The sequence below is a fragment of the Rattus norvegicus genome, chromosome 19, assembly GCF_021556685.1.
Source record: "Rattus norvegicus strain SHRSP/BbbUtx chromosome 19, alternate assembly SHRSP_T2T, whole genome shotgun sequence".
NCBI lineage: Eukaryota > Metazoa > Chordata > Mammalia > Rodentia > Muridae > Rattus > Rattus norvegicus.
This window is the reverse complement of record NC_141552.1, coordinates 10,560,001-10,574,375: the sequence shown is the minus strand read 5'-3', so window position 1 is coordinate 10,574,375 and position 14,375 is coordinate 10,560,001. Positions and strand designations below refer to the sequence as shown.

General features: G+C 50.3%; 1 protein-coding gene across 5 annotated transcripts in view; it reads left to right on the top strand.

The window, feature by feature from the left end:
• The window catches only part of Nlrc5 (NLR family, CARD domain containing 5), an 84,021-nt gene that overhangs the window by 43,572 nt on the left and 26,074 nt on the right, over nucleotides 1-14,375 (top strand). For all 5 annotated transcript variants that reach the window (XR_015643299.1, XR_015643300.1, XM_087594041.1 and 2 more), the window contains 11 exon segments: nucleotides 993-1,061; nucleotides 1,776-1,868; nucleotides 2,181-2,264; nucleotides 2,844-2,933; nucleotides 3,726-3,770; nucleotides 4,449-4,532; nucleotides 5,248-5,331; nucleotides 9,538-9,621; nucleotides 12,206-12,295; nucleotides 12,445-12,507; nucleotides 14,122-14,205. Coding sequence is in view for 3 of the 5 variants with exons in the window: in XM_087594041.1 (XP_087450167.1) it covers nucleotides 993-1,061; nucleotides 1,776-1,868; nucleotides 2,181-2,264; nucleotides 2,844-2,933; nucleotides 3,726-3,770; nucleotides 4,449-4,532; nucleotides 5,248-5,331; nucleotides 9,538-9,621; nucleotides 12,206-12,295; nucleotides 12,445-12,507; nucleotides 14,122-14,205 (870 nt within the window). In the remaining 2 variants the exon portion in view is untranslated.

The window sequence follows — 14,375 nt, the reverse complement described above, 5'->3', positions numbered from 1 at the left end:
TACATACATACCCCTCTGGGAATGAAGATGTGCCTTCCCTGACCCGGGGAGACCGCAATAGGGAATCACAAAGCAGGGCTATCTATGTATCTCAGATAGTAGAGTGTTTGTGCAATCGTGCATGAAACCCTGGGCTCAGTTCCCTGCACTGTGCAAGTCAAACATGGTGTCACCTAAGATACATGAGATCCTGTCTGAAACACTGAACAAGAATTCACGAAGGATCAGGCAGTAGGACATGGGTCTGATGAAGAAGAAGCAGAAGGCAGGCTCCTGGGACCCCTGTGAGGTAGGATCTGGGTGATATGCCAGGCCAGGCTGGGATGGCTAGACAGTAATTATCATTGGGAGCTTGAGGTTTTAGCCTAAATATTGAGAGTAGTCAGTCTGTCCTGGAACTCTGATGTGGACAGAACTCTTATCTTCCTTTGGCACAAAGACCATTCAAAGGGGTGTGTGCCTCTCTCCTTCAAGGGACTTCCAGCACATGGTCAGAGGCTTAGCTCTGTGCCTTGTGTGTCTATCCACAGGTCACTGCATATCGCATAGGGTCTGAACTCTGAACGTTGGTAGGAAGAGATCTCTCATTTCTACGATTCCCTGTGATGATGACAGTGATATAAAATGGTGACCGTAGGGTTTGGGGATTTAGCTCAGTGGTAGAGCGCTTGCCTAGGAAGTGCAAGGCCCTGGGTTCGGTCCCCAGCTTCGAAAAAAAGAACCCCAAAAAAAATGGTGACCATAACCAGGGTGAATTGAGCACTGGGTGAATTGAGCACTCACACTCTGTGTGCAGCTAGCTAGCACTAGACCGAGACAACTCACATGTGCCAAATTAGTTCCAGAGAAAGGCCAGTCCCAGTCACGTGCCAGACTAGAGTCTCACTGACCCTGGCTAAGCACAGATTGAAAAGTGGACAATGAGTTTGGGGATGGACCCTGGAGTCAGAGGCAACATATGTTCAGTCTGGCTTTGCTATGTGTTCCTCTAGGGGGGCACAACTTACCGGCTTCATGTCTCCTGTGACCTCTGAGTTGTCCCAGAGATCTCGAAGGATAAGGTATGATGGCCATCTCCTTCCTTGTCCCCAAGCCTCAAGCCTGTCTCAAAGGCTTCCCAGAGGACACCACAACCTGCTGTCTCAAGGAATTATAGCTGTCAACTTCTCGTTCCCCGCATAGCCCATCCCTCCATCACCTCCTACTGTCTAGGCAGCCCCATCCTGTAACCTGCACCCTGGACTGGAGAGACTCTGCACAGAGGAAAGAGGGGCCATAGGCCTCGGATCCCCAGTTCTGGGCATCAGCCTGGACTCCCCTCAGCTCTGCATCTTCCCATCACACTGTCTTCCTCTTGCCTGCCTGCCTGTCTGTCTATCTGTCTGTCTGTCCCTCTGCTTGCCTATCTCATTCAGAGTTTGTTTCTTTCTCCAAGGTCCCCAGTTTCATCTCTCCTGTCTTTGCTTTTTGTCTCTGTCTGTCTCTGTTACTGTCACTGTGTCTCTCTGTCTCTCCCTATGTCCACCTCTCACTATCCCTGTTAGCGTCTCTATCTATCTCTGTCTCTGTTTCTACCTGTCTGTCTCTACTGCTGTCTCCATTTATTTCTGTCTCGCTCCCTCTCATCCCAGCCCTGTGCCTCTCTGCTATTTTGGCCATGCCGTGTGTCTCAATGTCATGGACCAGAATCCCACCCTTCTGCCCACTAGGGACAGCTTCCCTCTGGGCACAGTGTCTGGTGGGCACTGCAGAGCTGTGGGTCTTGCCCCTTACAGGCTGACACACTGTGGCTTCCTGGCCGAGCACACAGAGAAGCTCTGTGAGGCATTGAGAGTCAGCTGCCAGAGCCACCCCCTGGATCATCTCGAGTGAGTATTTGGTTTCGGAAAGGCAGCAGTGGGCACAGTCGAGGGAGTTTGTGGATAGAGTGCAGCTGTCCTGCTTTCCTTTGGAGAGTCTGATTCTCAGCTCTCTTTTCCATTCATGTCAGAGACCCTGCAGAGACCTGGGGGGACAGTGACTTTCTTTCCAAGCATGCACCCCACACTGGTACCCATGTGTTTGGCACAGAGATGTGACCTAGTGCTTGGACTGGGTTCCTGGTCCCAGGAACCAAGTGACCACACCGCTACCATAGCAGAACCACCAGCCTCCACTGACCTTTGCTCCTTCCTTTCCAGCCTGTCAGACAACTTTTTGAAGGACAAAGGAGTGATCCTACTAACCCAGCTCCTCCCAAGACTGGGTCCCCTGAAGTCCTTGAAGTAAGCACCTAACAGCCGTGCAAGGCCTCTGGGCTCCCACCAGCGAGAGGGGTTGTTCTGGGTCATCTTCTGGGTACAGTGAAGATGTAGCCAGGAGGTGCAGATGAGCCCTCTTCCCACAGGCAAATGTTCAACAAGGGCTCACCCTGGCTTGACTAAACACTGATTTATTTCAAAGAGCTCAGGGCTCCGCCTTTTGCTTCGGGCCTTCTCCAGGCGCTTCCTGTGTCTCCATGGAGAAGAGACAGCTCTCCTCCAGCTTCCTTTTAGGAGTCCCCCCACCCCACCTCCACCATTTTTAACTTACCCTGAGTTCCACCATTCCCTTGTCAAGTGGAGTAGTAGAGTTTAGGGTTCCAGTCTTAGCTCCCTCACCAACACAGCCTGTCGCCTTGAGCAGGTTCCAACCTGACTAGCTCATCTCCGCGGCTGTGCAGCGAAGTTGGAGGGTTTTGTGGTGGTCGGTCACCTGGGGGTTCCCTGGGGTCTGCCATCTGCCCTCAGAGACACTGGCCCTGTGCTCTGACATTCAGAGGGCAGGTCTGAGTCCCTTCACCCTTGTCACTGTGTGGCCTCCAGCCTCAGCAGGAATGACTTCTCCATGGATGCCGTGTTTAGCTTGGTCCTGTGCATGTCTTCCCTGCAGTGGCTGTTCCACCTAGAAGTCAGGTGAGTGGCTGCTCTGTCCCCCACCCTTTCCCTGCTCCCATAAGCTCCTGCGGAGGCCTCATTTGTACAGGTCACTTCGGGTCATCCTCAGGGTCTTAGATGGTACCAGGTGCAGTGAACATGTGCTAGGAGTTCATGGAATGAATGAGTGAGTGAGTGAGTAAGTGAATGAATGAATGAATGAGTGAGTGAGTAAGTGAATGAATGAATGAATGAGTGAAATTTGTGGCTCCATGGTCCCAGGAACAATCAAATTTCTCCAAATTCTCCTCGGGACAAACATCTTTCCACTCTCCCTTACTCTCCAGGAAGTCCTTAGATACTCCTGAGCAAGCTAGGAGGAGTTGACTGGTGGCCTTTGGGACTCAGGGACTGGCCAAACTGGCATCTCCAGAATTTATGAAGCTGGAAAGGAACCAGCCAACCCACAGCCCTGGATCAACCCCCATGCGGGAAGCCTGTAGTTTTAGGAACATTCTGCCCCTCTCATCCTTCCCTGAGAATCCTAAGAATAGAGGTGTGGCGGCAGGTGGCCAATGCTGGTCCTTAGCTTTATAGGGTCCTTATGTCCTTATTTGGACAGAGCATCGAAGTCCGCCTCCTCTCCCGGTTCACCACCAGAGGGCGCTGAAATAATGGTTCAAGAGCCCTGCAACCATGACTAACCGTGGCTGTCACTGATCCACTGTTAATATATTCTCTGGGTGGCAGGCTATCTCCTGGTCCCTAATCCCTTCTGGGGAGGGGACCCTTGGCCTCTTCTCAACCAGCTTTCTCCTCTTCCGCTTTTAGCCTTGAGAGTGACTGCATCTTCCTTCGAGGAGCTGGGACCAGCAGGTGAGGAGAGATTTGGACAGTCGAGCTAGCCTGTGGCTTTGATTTCTGTTTCCTATGGATGCACAGTCTCCACCCTGACAAACATCCTGGTGCCCAAGAATGATCGCAATGTCTGGCGAGGTCTCTGGGGCAGCCTCGCCTTCTAGGCTGTAACCCCTACAAAACCAGGCTAAGCCCAACTTAGCACTTCACGGGTGCTTCCAGCTGCCCCCTGGTGGCAACAGGTGTCATTGCCTCGAACCCTGGAGGTTGTCCTCACAGCTGGGCTTAAGGCAGTGACCTCACCACAGCTAATGGACAAGCAATCGGAAGCCAGGCTAGCCTCGGGCTAGATGCTCTTGGTTCCCCAACTTAAGAGCTCTGTGGGATCTAAGGGCAAAAGAATTGAGAAAACAGGGAGGTAGAAATATGGTTTTGTCAAGTTGGTGGACGGGGAGGCACTCTATTCTGTCTCCAGTCACCTGGTTGGGGGCTGCCCTGGACAGATGTGAATTGTTGATTTTCCTCACCTCAGCTTCCCTTTCATGGATCTCAGTTCCTCCACCTGAGCAGTAAGGGTCCTGGCTGGGATCAAATCTCCAGATCCCTTCCAGATGTGGAAGTCCTGAGGGCAGGGAGCCCCCATGGGTGTGCCTCAAGTTTTCTTTTTGTTATGCTTTCCCCCTCCCCCTGCCCAAGGGATGCACTAGCTGGTGGACCAGAATTCCCAGCTGGAGCCCAGTTACTGGAGTTAAGTCAGCGGTGTACCTCCAGGAGTTTCTGGTACTGTATCCCACTTTTGTTTAGGGGTTAGGGATTGGACAGAGCTAGTGGCTCGGGGCTATAAATTAAGACAGAGGGAAGAGTTTGAGAGATGGGAAAAGAAAGAGGCCAGGGTACAGAAGGCAGCACTGGGAGGGCTGCTGGGTCCTTTGGATCACCTCAGTGGGGCTAAGGCCTGACACTCTCCTAAGAGAAGATTGTTGTATCTCGGAAACACACTGGAAACCCAGCTATCCCAGCTCTGGCTTGCCGGCTGCTTTGGAGACTTTCATTTCCAGAAAGAGGTTCACCTACACAGCCCTCCGTAACTCCTGTAACAGGGGGTCTGACACCCTATTCCATAAGCATCAGACATACACTTGGTGCATGTGTGCAAAACACATTCTATAAGTTAAAAGGATGAGACGCTCAGAGGGTGGTGAAGGATTGTGACAGCGAGAGTGGAAGTCAGAAGGTGATAAGTGATCCAGGTGAAGGAAGATGGGGCCTGGACTCAGGAAGAGGCAGTGGGTGGAGAGGATTCACCACACGGAGCAGTTTTAATGTAGATATCATAATGGTGGTCACAGGAGAGCTTGGGGAGGGGACTGTACTCTGCAGGGCATAGGAGAGGCGCCTAAGGCCTGCAGGTCTGAGGAGAACATCTGTTAGAAGGAGAAGGGTATCCTAGGACAACAGGGTCCACTCTGATTCCCCATCCTCTAACCCCTCTCAGCCTTCAGGAGTGTCAGCTGGAATCCCTGAACCTTGCCTACCTCTGTGACGCTCTGGAGAAGTGCCCTGGGCCTCTGGAAATCCAGTAAGTAATAAGACAAAACCCTAAGTGCACAGTGTGTGTGGCTGTGTAGAAAACTGGGTGAGGGCTCATAAGGGAGACTTGATAAATTGTTCCCAGCCTTCTCCCACCAGACCAATCATCCCAACTCTGGGACTTACAAGACCCATCAGTGGACAGTCAGGCCATCTCCCAGGAGCCTAAGTACTGGACCACATGACTCTCCCTCATCCTGCCTCTATGGCAAATCTCATCACCTTTGAACCCCTTGTCCCTGAAGTACCTCACATCAGAACAACCAGACCTGTGACCATAATCAGGAGTTACCTCAGCCACATGGAAGCTGGCCGAGTCCCTGTACCTCAGTTTCCACTTCTGCAAGCAGACAGTGAGCATTTCCTTGGGAGTCAGTGTTGAGATTCTTATACAAGAATAACCTTTTAGAAACTGCAGGCTGGAGCCCCCTTGCTAAGAAAACCCTTCCTCCCACCAAATCATGGTGTCATTTGTCACAGCCTTGTCCACTTCTTGGGTATTGTATGCTCTGTTTTTACTTTCTGGTTGTGTATCCAAGATGCTCGGGACTGGAAGAGTTTTGAATTTTCTTCAGATTTTGGAATGTTTGCATATGCAGAATGAGATACCTTGGAAAAGGAGATCAGGTCTAAACACAACATTCATTAGTTTTGTGTAAGCCCTGTGAAAGCAATATCCAGTTTCTATAATGGGCCTGCACTTGGGGCTGGGACCTGTCAGGACTGGAATTTTCCACTTTCACTGTGACATCAGTGCTCAGACTATTTCAGACTTTGGATTTCGGCTTTTCTGATTAGCGCTGTTCTGCCTAAGGCTACAGTCTTAGGCCAGGTGCAGCCTATGTCAGCAATCCTAAACCGGGCACAGCCTATGTCTGCAGTCCCAGGCCAGGTGCAGCCTATGTCTGCAGTCCCAGGCCAGGTGCAGCCTATGTCTGCAGTCCCAGGCCAGGTGCAGCCTATGTCTGCAGTCCTAAGCCAGGTGCAGCCTATGTCTGCAATCCTAGACCAGGTGCAGCCTGTAGAATCACCTGCATTGAACCTGCTTTCCCAAGTTGCAACAATCTCATGTTCTGACTTCTGGCTCCGTCTCAAATCAATTTCAGACCATTGGGCAAGCTAATCCATGTAGACCCCAATGTGTGTTTCCTATGCATTTCTCCATACCAAACACACCCAGAAGGAGGGACTTGCATTGTTTGGCAGGATTGGATCTGGCCGTGAGAGATCTCCCTGCATCTAATTACTCTTCAGTGACAGTGTGGCTTTCCCTCGGGGTCAGATTGTGTGAGTCCAGTTCATTAAGAGCATTGTATCACATTTATTCATTCATTGTTTGGGGGTGGGAGAGAGTGTGTGTGCCCTTATGTGCAGTGTGTGTTCGGAGGCTAGAGGAGAAGTTTCACAAGTCATTTCTCAGGGATTGAATTCAGGTTGTCGGGCTTGGTGGCAAGTGTCTTTGCCCTCTGGGCCACCTCGCCAGTCCTCAGTTCATTTTTAAAAGCTTATTCTGCTCATTTTGTATGCACGTTATGGTGCTTACTCTCAGAACTCAGTGGAACTCCGGGTGATCAGCTCTTGCCTTCCTCCATGTAGGTCCCAGGGAGCAACTCCCATCCACCAGTCCCTAACTGATTCTTTTTTTAAACAAATTCCTTTAGAATAGTTTTTTACAATGTTTCAAAAAAAGCTACATAGTGTGTTTGTTACAGCATTCCAGCGAAGAGGGCACCTGTGGCCAACCGCTGTTGGCTCAGGCTTTATGCACTTTCCACTGAGATGGAACTCTGCAGTCTGGATGGCAGTCTGCATCCCCATTGTATTCTGCTTCTCGGCCTCCTCTTTCCCCCAAGAGCTTCCTGTCCTTTCTCTGTTTTTCCGTGTCCTCCTTGGTTTGCTGGTCCCCAGCTAGGTGTTTTGTAATCCATCATCTGGTTGAGTTTGGTTTTGGTTGAGTTTTTTTGTCTCCAGGTTGAGCTAGGGTGTGGACTTGGAAGAAGCTCCACCAGGCCAACTGCCTCCTCCTGTCACGTTATGGCTGCATGCTGTCAGGCTTGACTTTGACTACCTGCCCAAGGCTATGTCTGTCCCACTTTCTCGCTGTGAGGTTGCTTTGTCCCATCAACAGCTATCTTGTTCTAGAGACTTCTGGCATACACAAAATGGAAAGACTGGAGGGTCTTAGGAGTGATAGTTCATAACTCACACCCCACCCCTTTCCCCATACACCACAGCTCACAGCTGAGTACAGTGGCACTCGCTGCCTGCAGTGCCAGCACAGGCTGGGGTATCAGGAGTGTAAGGCCAGAGTGGGCCACACAGCTGGTTCCAGACCAGTTGGGGGTTACACGTCCACACCCTGCCTCAAAAGCAGAACACAAAAATTTGTGTGCACACGCATGTATGTACACATGCACAAACACACACACACATATACTCAGTTATTTTAAAGTCGTCTCCAGATATTTTATAATTTTATTTGTAAATATTTTTAGTATGAAAAGTTTTAAATACTCTTTTATATTTATTTATCCAATTTTTTTTTAAAGACAAAGTCCCACCGAGTGGCTCTGGAACTCACTTTGTAGACCAGGCTGGCCTTGAAGTCACAGAGATCCACCTACCTCTGCCTCACCGGAGCTGGATTTAAAGGCCTGCCCCGCTATCCCCTGCGTTTTTATTCTTTTTTTTAAAGCTTTATTTTTAAGATTTATTTATTTATTACATATGAGTACACTGTAGCTGACTTCAGACACACCAGGAGAGGGCGTCAGATCCCATTACAGATGGTTGTGAGCCACCATGTGGTTGCTGGGATTTGAACTCAGGACCTCTGGAAGAGCAGTCAGTGCTCTTAATCATTGAACCATCTCTCTGGCCTGTGTTTTTATTCTTAATGTAACCACAAAAATATTATTGAACCACAAATATTAACAATAAAGGCCTAGAATCATCCTAAACGGCGTTCAGTATTCGTGGCTCTGCCTGAGGTGTTTTTGCAGTGCTCACGTTTCCAGGGTTTTGCACCTTGGCCATCTGCAGCAGGGTACTGCAAGCCCATCTAGATATGTGCAGACAGGCTGTCCCAGGCACTCCTGTGTCATCATAGCAATGCATTCCAGCACTGTCTACCTGTTAGGCACCCACTGAATACAAGGCTGGAGGTTGCACAGGGTTTGCAGCTGCAGATGCTCCACAGGATCCACAAGAAAGACAGGCAAAGCTGGGGGTTTTTAGCACAAGTGGTATCTCAGGGTCCCTTCACCCCCAGCATTGATTGTCCTGGGATGTGCTTGGAGGTCAGAAAAGGTGATCGATTTCCTTCTGCATACCCTTCCTACCTACTGGAGACCTGTAATAAGTCAAAATGTGGCTTACATCCATTGCTTTAAAAAAATCTGAGGAGACCCAGAGGCCATGGTACTATGGGCTTGGGATGTCGGGAACATGGGAAGGTGCTGTGGAAAGACACTCAGTGAAAGGTACCACTCAAGACCCTGCCCTGAATCCTGGCCATGCAGGGCTGGAAAGAGCTAGTCTGAGCCCCTCTACTCCTTACCCACATCAGTGTACCCCACCCTCTCCTCCCCGCCAATGAATGAGTACAGCAGGGCTGAGGCCAGCAGCCTTCCAGCACAAAGGGAAAGGAACAGTGAAGGCAGGAGGGGACCCCAGCCCAAAGGGCCCTGGGGACAGGAAGTGACTCCAGACCCTCAGTGGAAGGTGAATATGATTCTCTAGATATTTGGGACACACAGCGGCCCAAGGGCAGGTGTTAGGACTGTCCCCTGTTGTGTCACATTGTCTGCACCTGCGATCAGTGACTGGTGGGTTTGGATGGGCCACAGAAATGGGGGATGGCGGTTCTCGGGCTCCACCTGCTTTATCCCTGCTGGTGTGGAGATGGCTGATGACCCTCTATTCACAATCCTGCCAGTCCATGGAGTTTGTAGAGAGAGTGTCCTACAGCCCCTTGGAAATCCAAAGTGTCCAGCAGCTTGGTAAGGACACACAGAATAAAAACAATTTCATTTGCTCCATCCAATGTTTCCAAGACGCATCTGGCTTGACCCAGTCTTCACAGGGATGCTGTTGGCCACACACCTCATCTCATCTCCCAAAGGCTCTGGCGTCGAAGCCATGCTGTCCATTTTCTAGAAGGTTCCCCCACCTCATCAAATCCTTTGTTTCACAGATTGTCCTGCAAGTCCCTGAACGATGACAGCCTGAAGACCCTGCTGCAGCGCCTGCCCCAGATACCTCAGCTCAGCCAGCTGCGGTAAGTCAGGGTTTCCAGTCCTACTGCCGAGCTAACCACATCCCCCAGGCTGTATGTGACAGGGCTTTGTCTTCCTCTTCTCCCCTCTCCCGCCATGGCATCAGTTCACCTCACACATCCGAGACTCAGGTATTCAACGTCACCTGAATTTGTTGTCTCCTCCGGATCTGTTTTGCATTCTGACGACAGGGTCGTATGTCAGCTCTTGCTCCGGGTTGGGACTCAAGGCGTGCACTCAGAAGCTCATGAAGGATGGGAGGAGTGTGGCCAACAGTCCGTCACGATTTTGTTGCCTACGGAAAGGTCACCTGCTCCTACGAAGGGCCCAAGCAGATGTAGGCCATGTGTATGTCACATGCCATGTTTTTAAAGGTCACCCTCTAACTCTGTCAAAGGGGAGGAATTTAAGCAGCATCCGTCAAAGTATTTAAAACTCTGTTTTCTAATTTCAGTGCAGACTGGTTAGAATTTAAAAAGGATTTACTTTAAATATGCTTTCTAGCAGAGGGGGGGTTGGGAAGAAACATCCACAGCTGAGATGGAAAAATACAACAGGAAATTAAATCGTAGCATTAATAGCGGCACCCAGAGCTCCTCAGCCGAGCTCTGGACATGCACAAGGCTGCTTACATTGCCTCTGGGTGCTTGCTTTTCTTCTGATCCTCCGGTTGGTGGGGAGGGGAGCACGCAGATGTGAAATGGCTGGAGATAGGATAGTCACACAAACCACAGCTCTAAGCCTCACAGCATCAGCTGTGATTCCACTTTGGTGCTTGGATCCCTGCTGAGCCTCACCCTCAATGCTGCTGCCCAGGCACCAGCTGGGGTGCTATAGACATGGGAGCCGAAAGCAGACCACCAGGTCCTGGAGTTCTCGGTGTTTGCCTCACAGTACAATGAGCCAAGCAAAAGACACAGTGACGTGGAATGATGCAGCCAGGTGGCGTCAGGTGGAACCCAAGTCCTTGGGGAGGCTGAAGCAAGAGGATCTCCAGTCCTTGGTTAGCCAGGGCAGGGCTACAGAGTGAAGTCTTGCCTCGAAAACAAAACAAAAGCAAAAACCAAACAGTACATGGATGTTTCTTGTATAACAAGTTTTTCTCTGAGTGGTAAATGACTGGGACTATGACGAAAATGATGATAGACATGATCAAAGAAAGCCAGAGATCCAGAGGGACAACAGGGATAATCTGCCTTTGTGAGCTTGTACAGGGCAGGGAGCTACATTCTAGGCAGTGGCAACAGTGTGTCCGCAGCCTTGATGGGTTACAGGAGCAGCCTCAACACTCGGGACATGAGAGGCGGTGGCTGGCAGGAAGGAGACAAGATGGAGGGAGATGTCAGGGCTGGTCACATAGAACCCGGCAGCCACAGAGAGGGTTTGGTTTTCACTCCCAGGAATTTAGAAGACAGTATATATGAACTGTATGAATTTTCAAAAGCTAAGATTGACTGCTGAGTAGAAACTAAGGGATATGAGAAGCAATGGGAAGAGAAGAGCTGGGCCGCAGGCAAGGTGAACCCACAGCCAGGTCTTCAAGGCTGAAGTTTGCAGCTGGTTACCCCCTTGGGGTGTCACTAGGGTGCCTGTCTCTCTGTCCTTCCCTCACTTCCTGCTGCTCACGGTCTCTGTAGTAAGAATACAGGTGATCAAACAGACTAGTGAGACTAGCAATATTGGCGAGTTCTGGCTTTAATGGAGAGACTCTGGCTTAAAGAATACTGTGGTGGGGGAGAGATCAAGGCAGATTCTTGATAGCAGCCTTAGGAGGATGCACTCTCTCTCTCTCTCTCTCTCTCTCTCTCTCTCTCTGTGTGTGTGTGTGTGTCTGTGTGTGTGTATGTGTGTGTGTGTGCGTGTGAGTGTGTGTGTGTGTCTGTCTGTCTCTCTCTCTCTCTCACACACACACACACACACACACCTGCCTCCACACATAAGAACCTGCACACACACGAGAACATGCCACGTACACATGCAAGACTCTCACACACAGAAAACAGAAGAAATTAATGTAAGGGGCTGAAGATGCTCAGTGGCTAAGAGAGCTTCCTGCCCTTGCAGAGGACCCAAGCTTGGCTACCAGTACCCACATAAAGAGTCTCACAGCCATATATGACTCCAGCTCCAGAGATCCAATACCTTCTTCTGGATTCTTTGGGTACCCTGCCTCCAAACACCCCAGTGACATCACTCACACAGGCATATACCCACACAGACATAGAAATACAAATAAATCTTTTTAAAAAATTTTAAACTGTGGCAGCAATCATAAGCATGCCAGGCAGGGCACCTGGTACAGAAGAAAGAATATCAACCACAATTAGTCCCATTCGCTCCATAAGAAGCCTGGAACTTGGAGGCTCTAAGACTTACTCAAGGTCACCATAGCTAGCAAACGGAACTGGGACTCAGACCCCAGTCAGTCAGCTACTGCCCCAACCCCTGTTTGCTTCTTTTGAGTCCCTCTTGTGTTCCTTATTATCTTGTTGAGGTGGCAGTCAAGACAAATGCCTCTTCCCACCCCTCCAGCCTACCTAGTTCTTGGCCAGTGATCCTGCTTGGCCCCACCCTGTTTCTTCACAGGCTGACACACACAGTCCTGTCTTCAAGAAGTCCCTTCCTGCTGGCTGACATCTTCAACCTGTGCCCATGGGTTCAGAAGGTCAATCTCAGGTGGGTATCGTGTCGGGAGCTCCAGGGCTAGTCTTGGAGGATGGAGCCTGGTATTTGGTGGGTGTGAAAGGTCAGAAGTCCCCAAGTCGAAGTCTGGAGGCACCCTGGGGCAATGGCCAAGGGTGAGTGAGTGTTTACTGTCACCACAGGTCCCTAAGCCATGCTGTTCTGCACTTTAACTCCAATGAGGAACATGAGGCTGTGTGCTGTGGGTAAGTCCTCTGAACCATCCTAGATATCCATGGGGATCAGGGACAAGCAGACCTGCCTCCTGGGGTCAGAGCAGAGTACAGATACCCGCTGCCAAATGTAAGACGGTTCCTCCAACAAGGAGACTCAAAGGCTCAGAGAGGGCTAGGCTGGGCCCAGGGGCTAACAGAAAGTCTGTGTCCAAATAGACAAAAATTCAGGGCTAGATCTACAGAAAGGGCTTCACAACCTGCCCACCAATCCAGCTGTCCAGACCCAGGGCCACCGGGGCCTGCGGCCTTGAGCAAGCTGTGTGCCCTTTGACCTCTGGCTTCCTCAGGTAGAGTAGGGAGCTGAGGAACAGCAGAATATCAGCAAAGCTGTACAAACCAACATGTATGTCACCAGGCATCTACAGACGTGAGTTACCCTGCCCTGCTGACCCTGGTAGTACTTAAGGTGACAGAGACTGAGGCACTGAAGGGTGGGAGGGCAGCCTTTGGATGCAGAGGCTCTAGCTCTCCAACACATCCCTTTGGGCCAGCACGTTCTTTGCTGTGAAATGACAGCCAGGGAATAGCTGGCACTTGATGGGCACTGGTGTGATCAGAGAGTGGGCTTGCGCTCAGCCTGCTGCCGCTTCAAACCCAGAGGCAGACACACTCTTCCTGCAAAGGGTTAAATGACAAATAACGAGGCCACATGTGATGGCACGTGCCCATATCCCTATCATTCAGGATGCTGAGGCAAGAGGACCATGAGGATTATGAGTTCAAGCCCAGCTCCAGCTACATAGTTGATGTCTTTTAAAAAGAATTTTTTTTTTTTTCCGGAGCTGGGGACCGAACCCAGGGCCTTGCGCTTCCTAGGCAAGCGCTCTACCACTGAGCTAAATCCCCAACCCTGAAAAGAATTTTTTTTTAAAGTTAAGAAGAGTAATAATGGGGTTGGGATTCAGCTCAGTGGTAGAGCGCTTGCCTAGCAAGCGCAAGGCCCTGGGTTCAGTCTCCAGCTCTGAAAAAAAAAAAAAAAGAAAGAAAAGAAAAAATAAAAAAAAAGAAGAAGAAGAATGGTTTTTGAAAAGTCAGCTGGCAATTTTATTAACTCTCTGACTTCAGGTTTTTGGGGGAGGGCTCAGGCCTTTTTTTGGCGGTGGTGGGGTTAAGATTGCTGGCTATCGAGGGCCCTTTCATTTAACTAATTATGAGAATTCACTGTAGGCCTTAAAAACAGTCAACTGTGACTTTACATGTCACACTTCTCAGTCTGAGCTGTTTTTTTTTCTTTTAATTGGGGGAGAGGCAGTGACTAAAATGAACTAGAGGTCGTGAACTTGTGTCTGAAGCTCCTAACCTTGATCTGGAGTTTCTGATCTGTTAGGTTTGGTAGCGGACTCAAGATTCACATCCCAAGTTCCCAAGGGATTTTGATGCGACTGGTTAGGGACCACACTGAGAATCACCTTTCCCAAAGGGAATACATAGGCACCAAAAGGGGGCCTACAGGGAACAGGAGCTATGGGTGTCCCATGTTTTCAAACGTCCTCTGGAGCTCAGAGGCCACACCCAGGAAAAGCTGGGGTAGAGTGGTTTGAGGATCTGAATGCTTCCTCTCTTGTCCCCAACCTGACCATGCAGGTTCCCAGGATGCAGCCTCAAACAGGAGCATATGGAAACACTATGTTGTGCACTGAGCAAGTGCAAAGCCATCAGCCAGCTTGAGTAAGTTGGAAGGGAGGAGGGGGAAAGGGAGGCAGAGGGGGAGGGGAGGGGGAGTGGAACACACCTGGATGGGGCTGCACAGGTACAAGAACATGAGGGTCCGTGTGAGCAGGCCCTCTCGTGTGCCCCACCTCAGCTCAGGATCATTTGTCGGGGGCAGGTGGGACTCT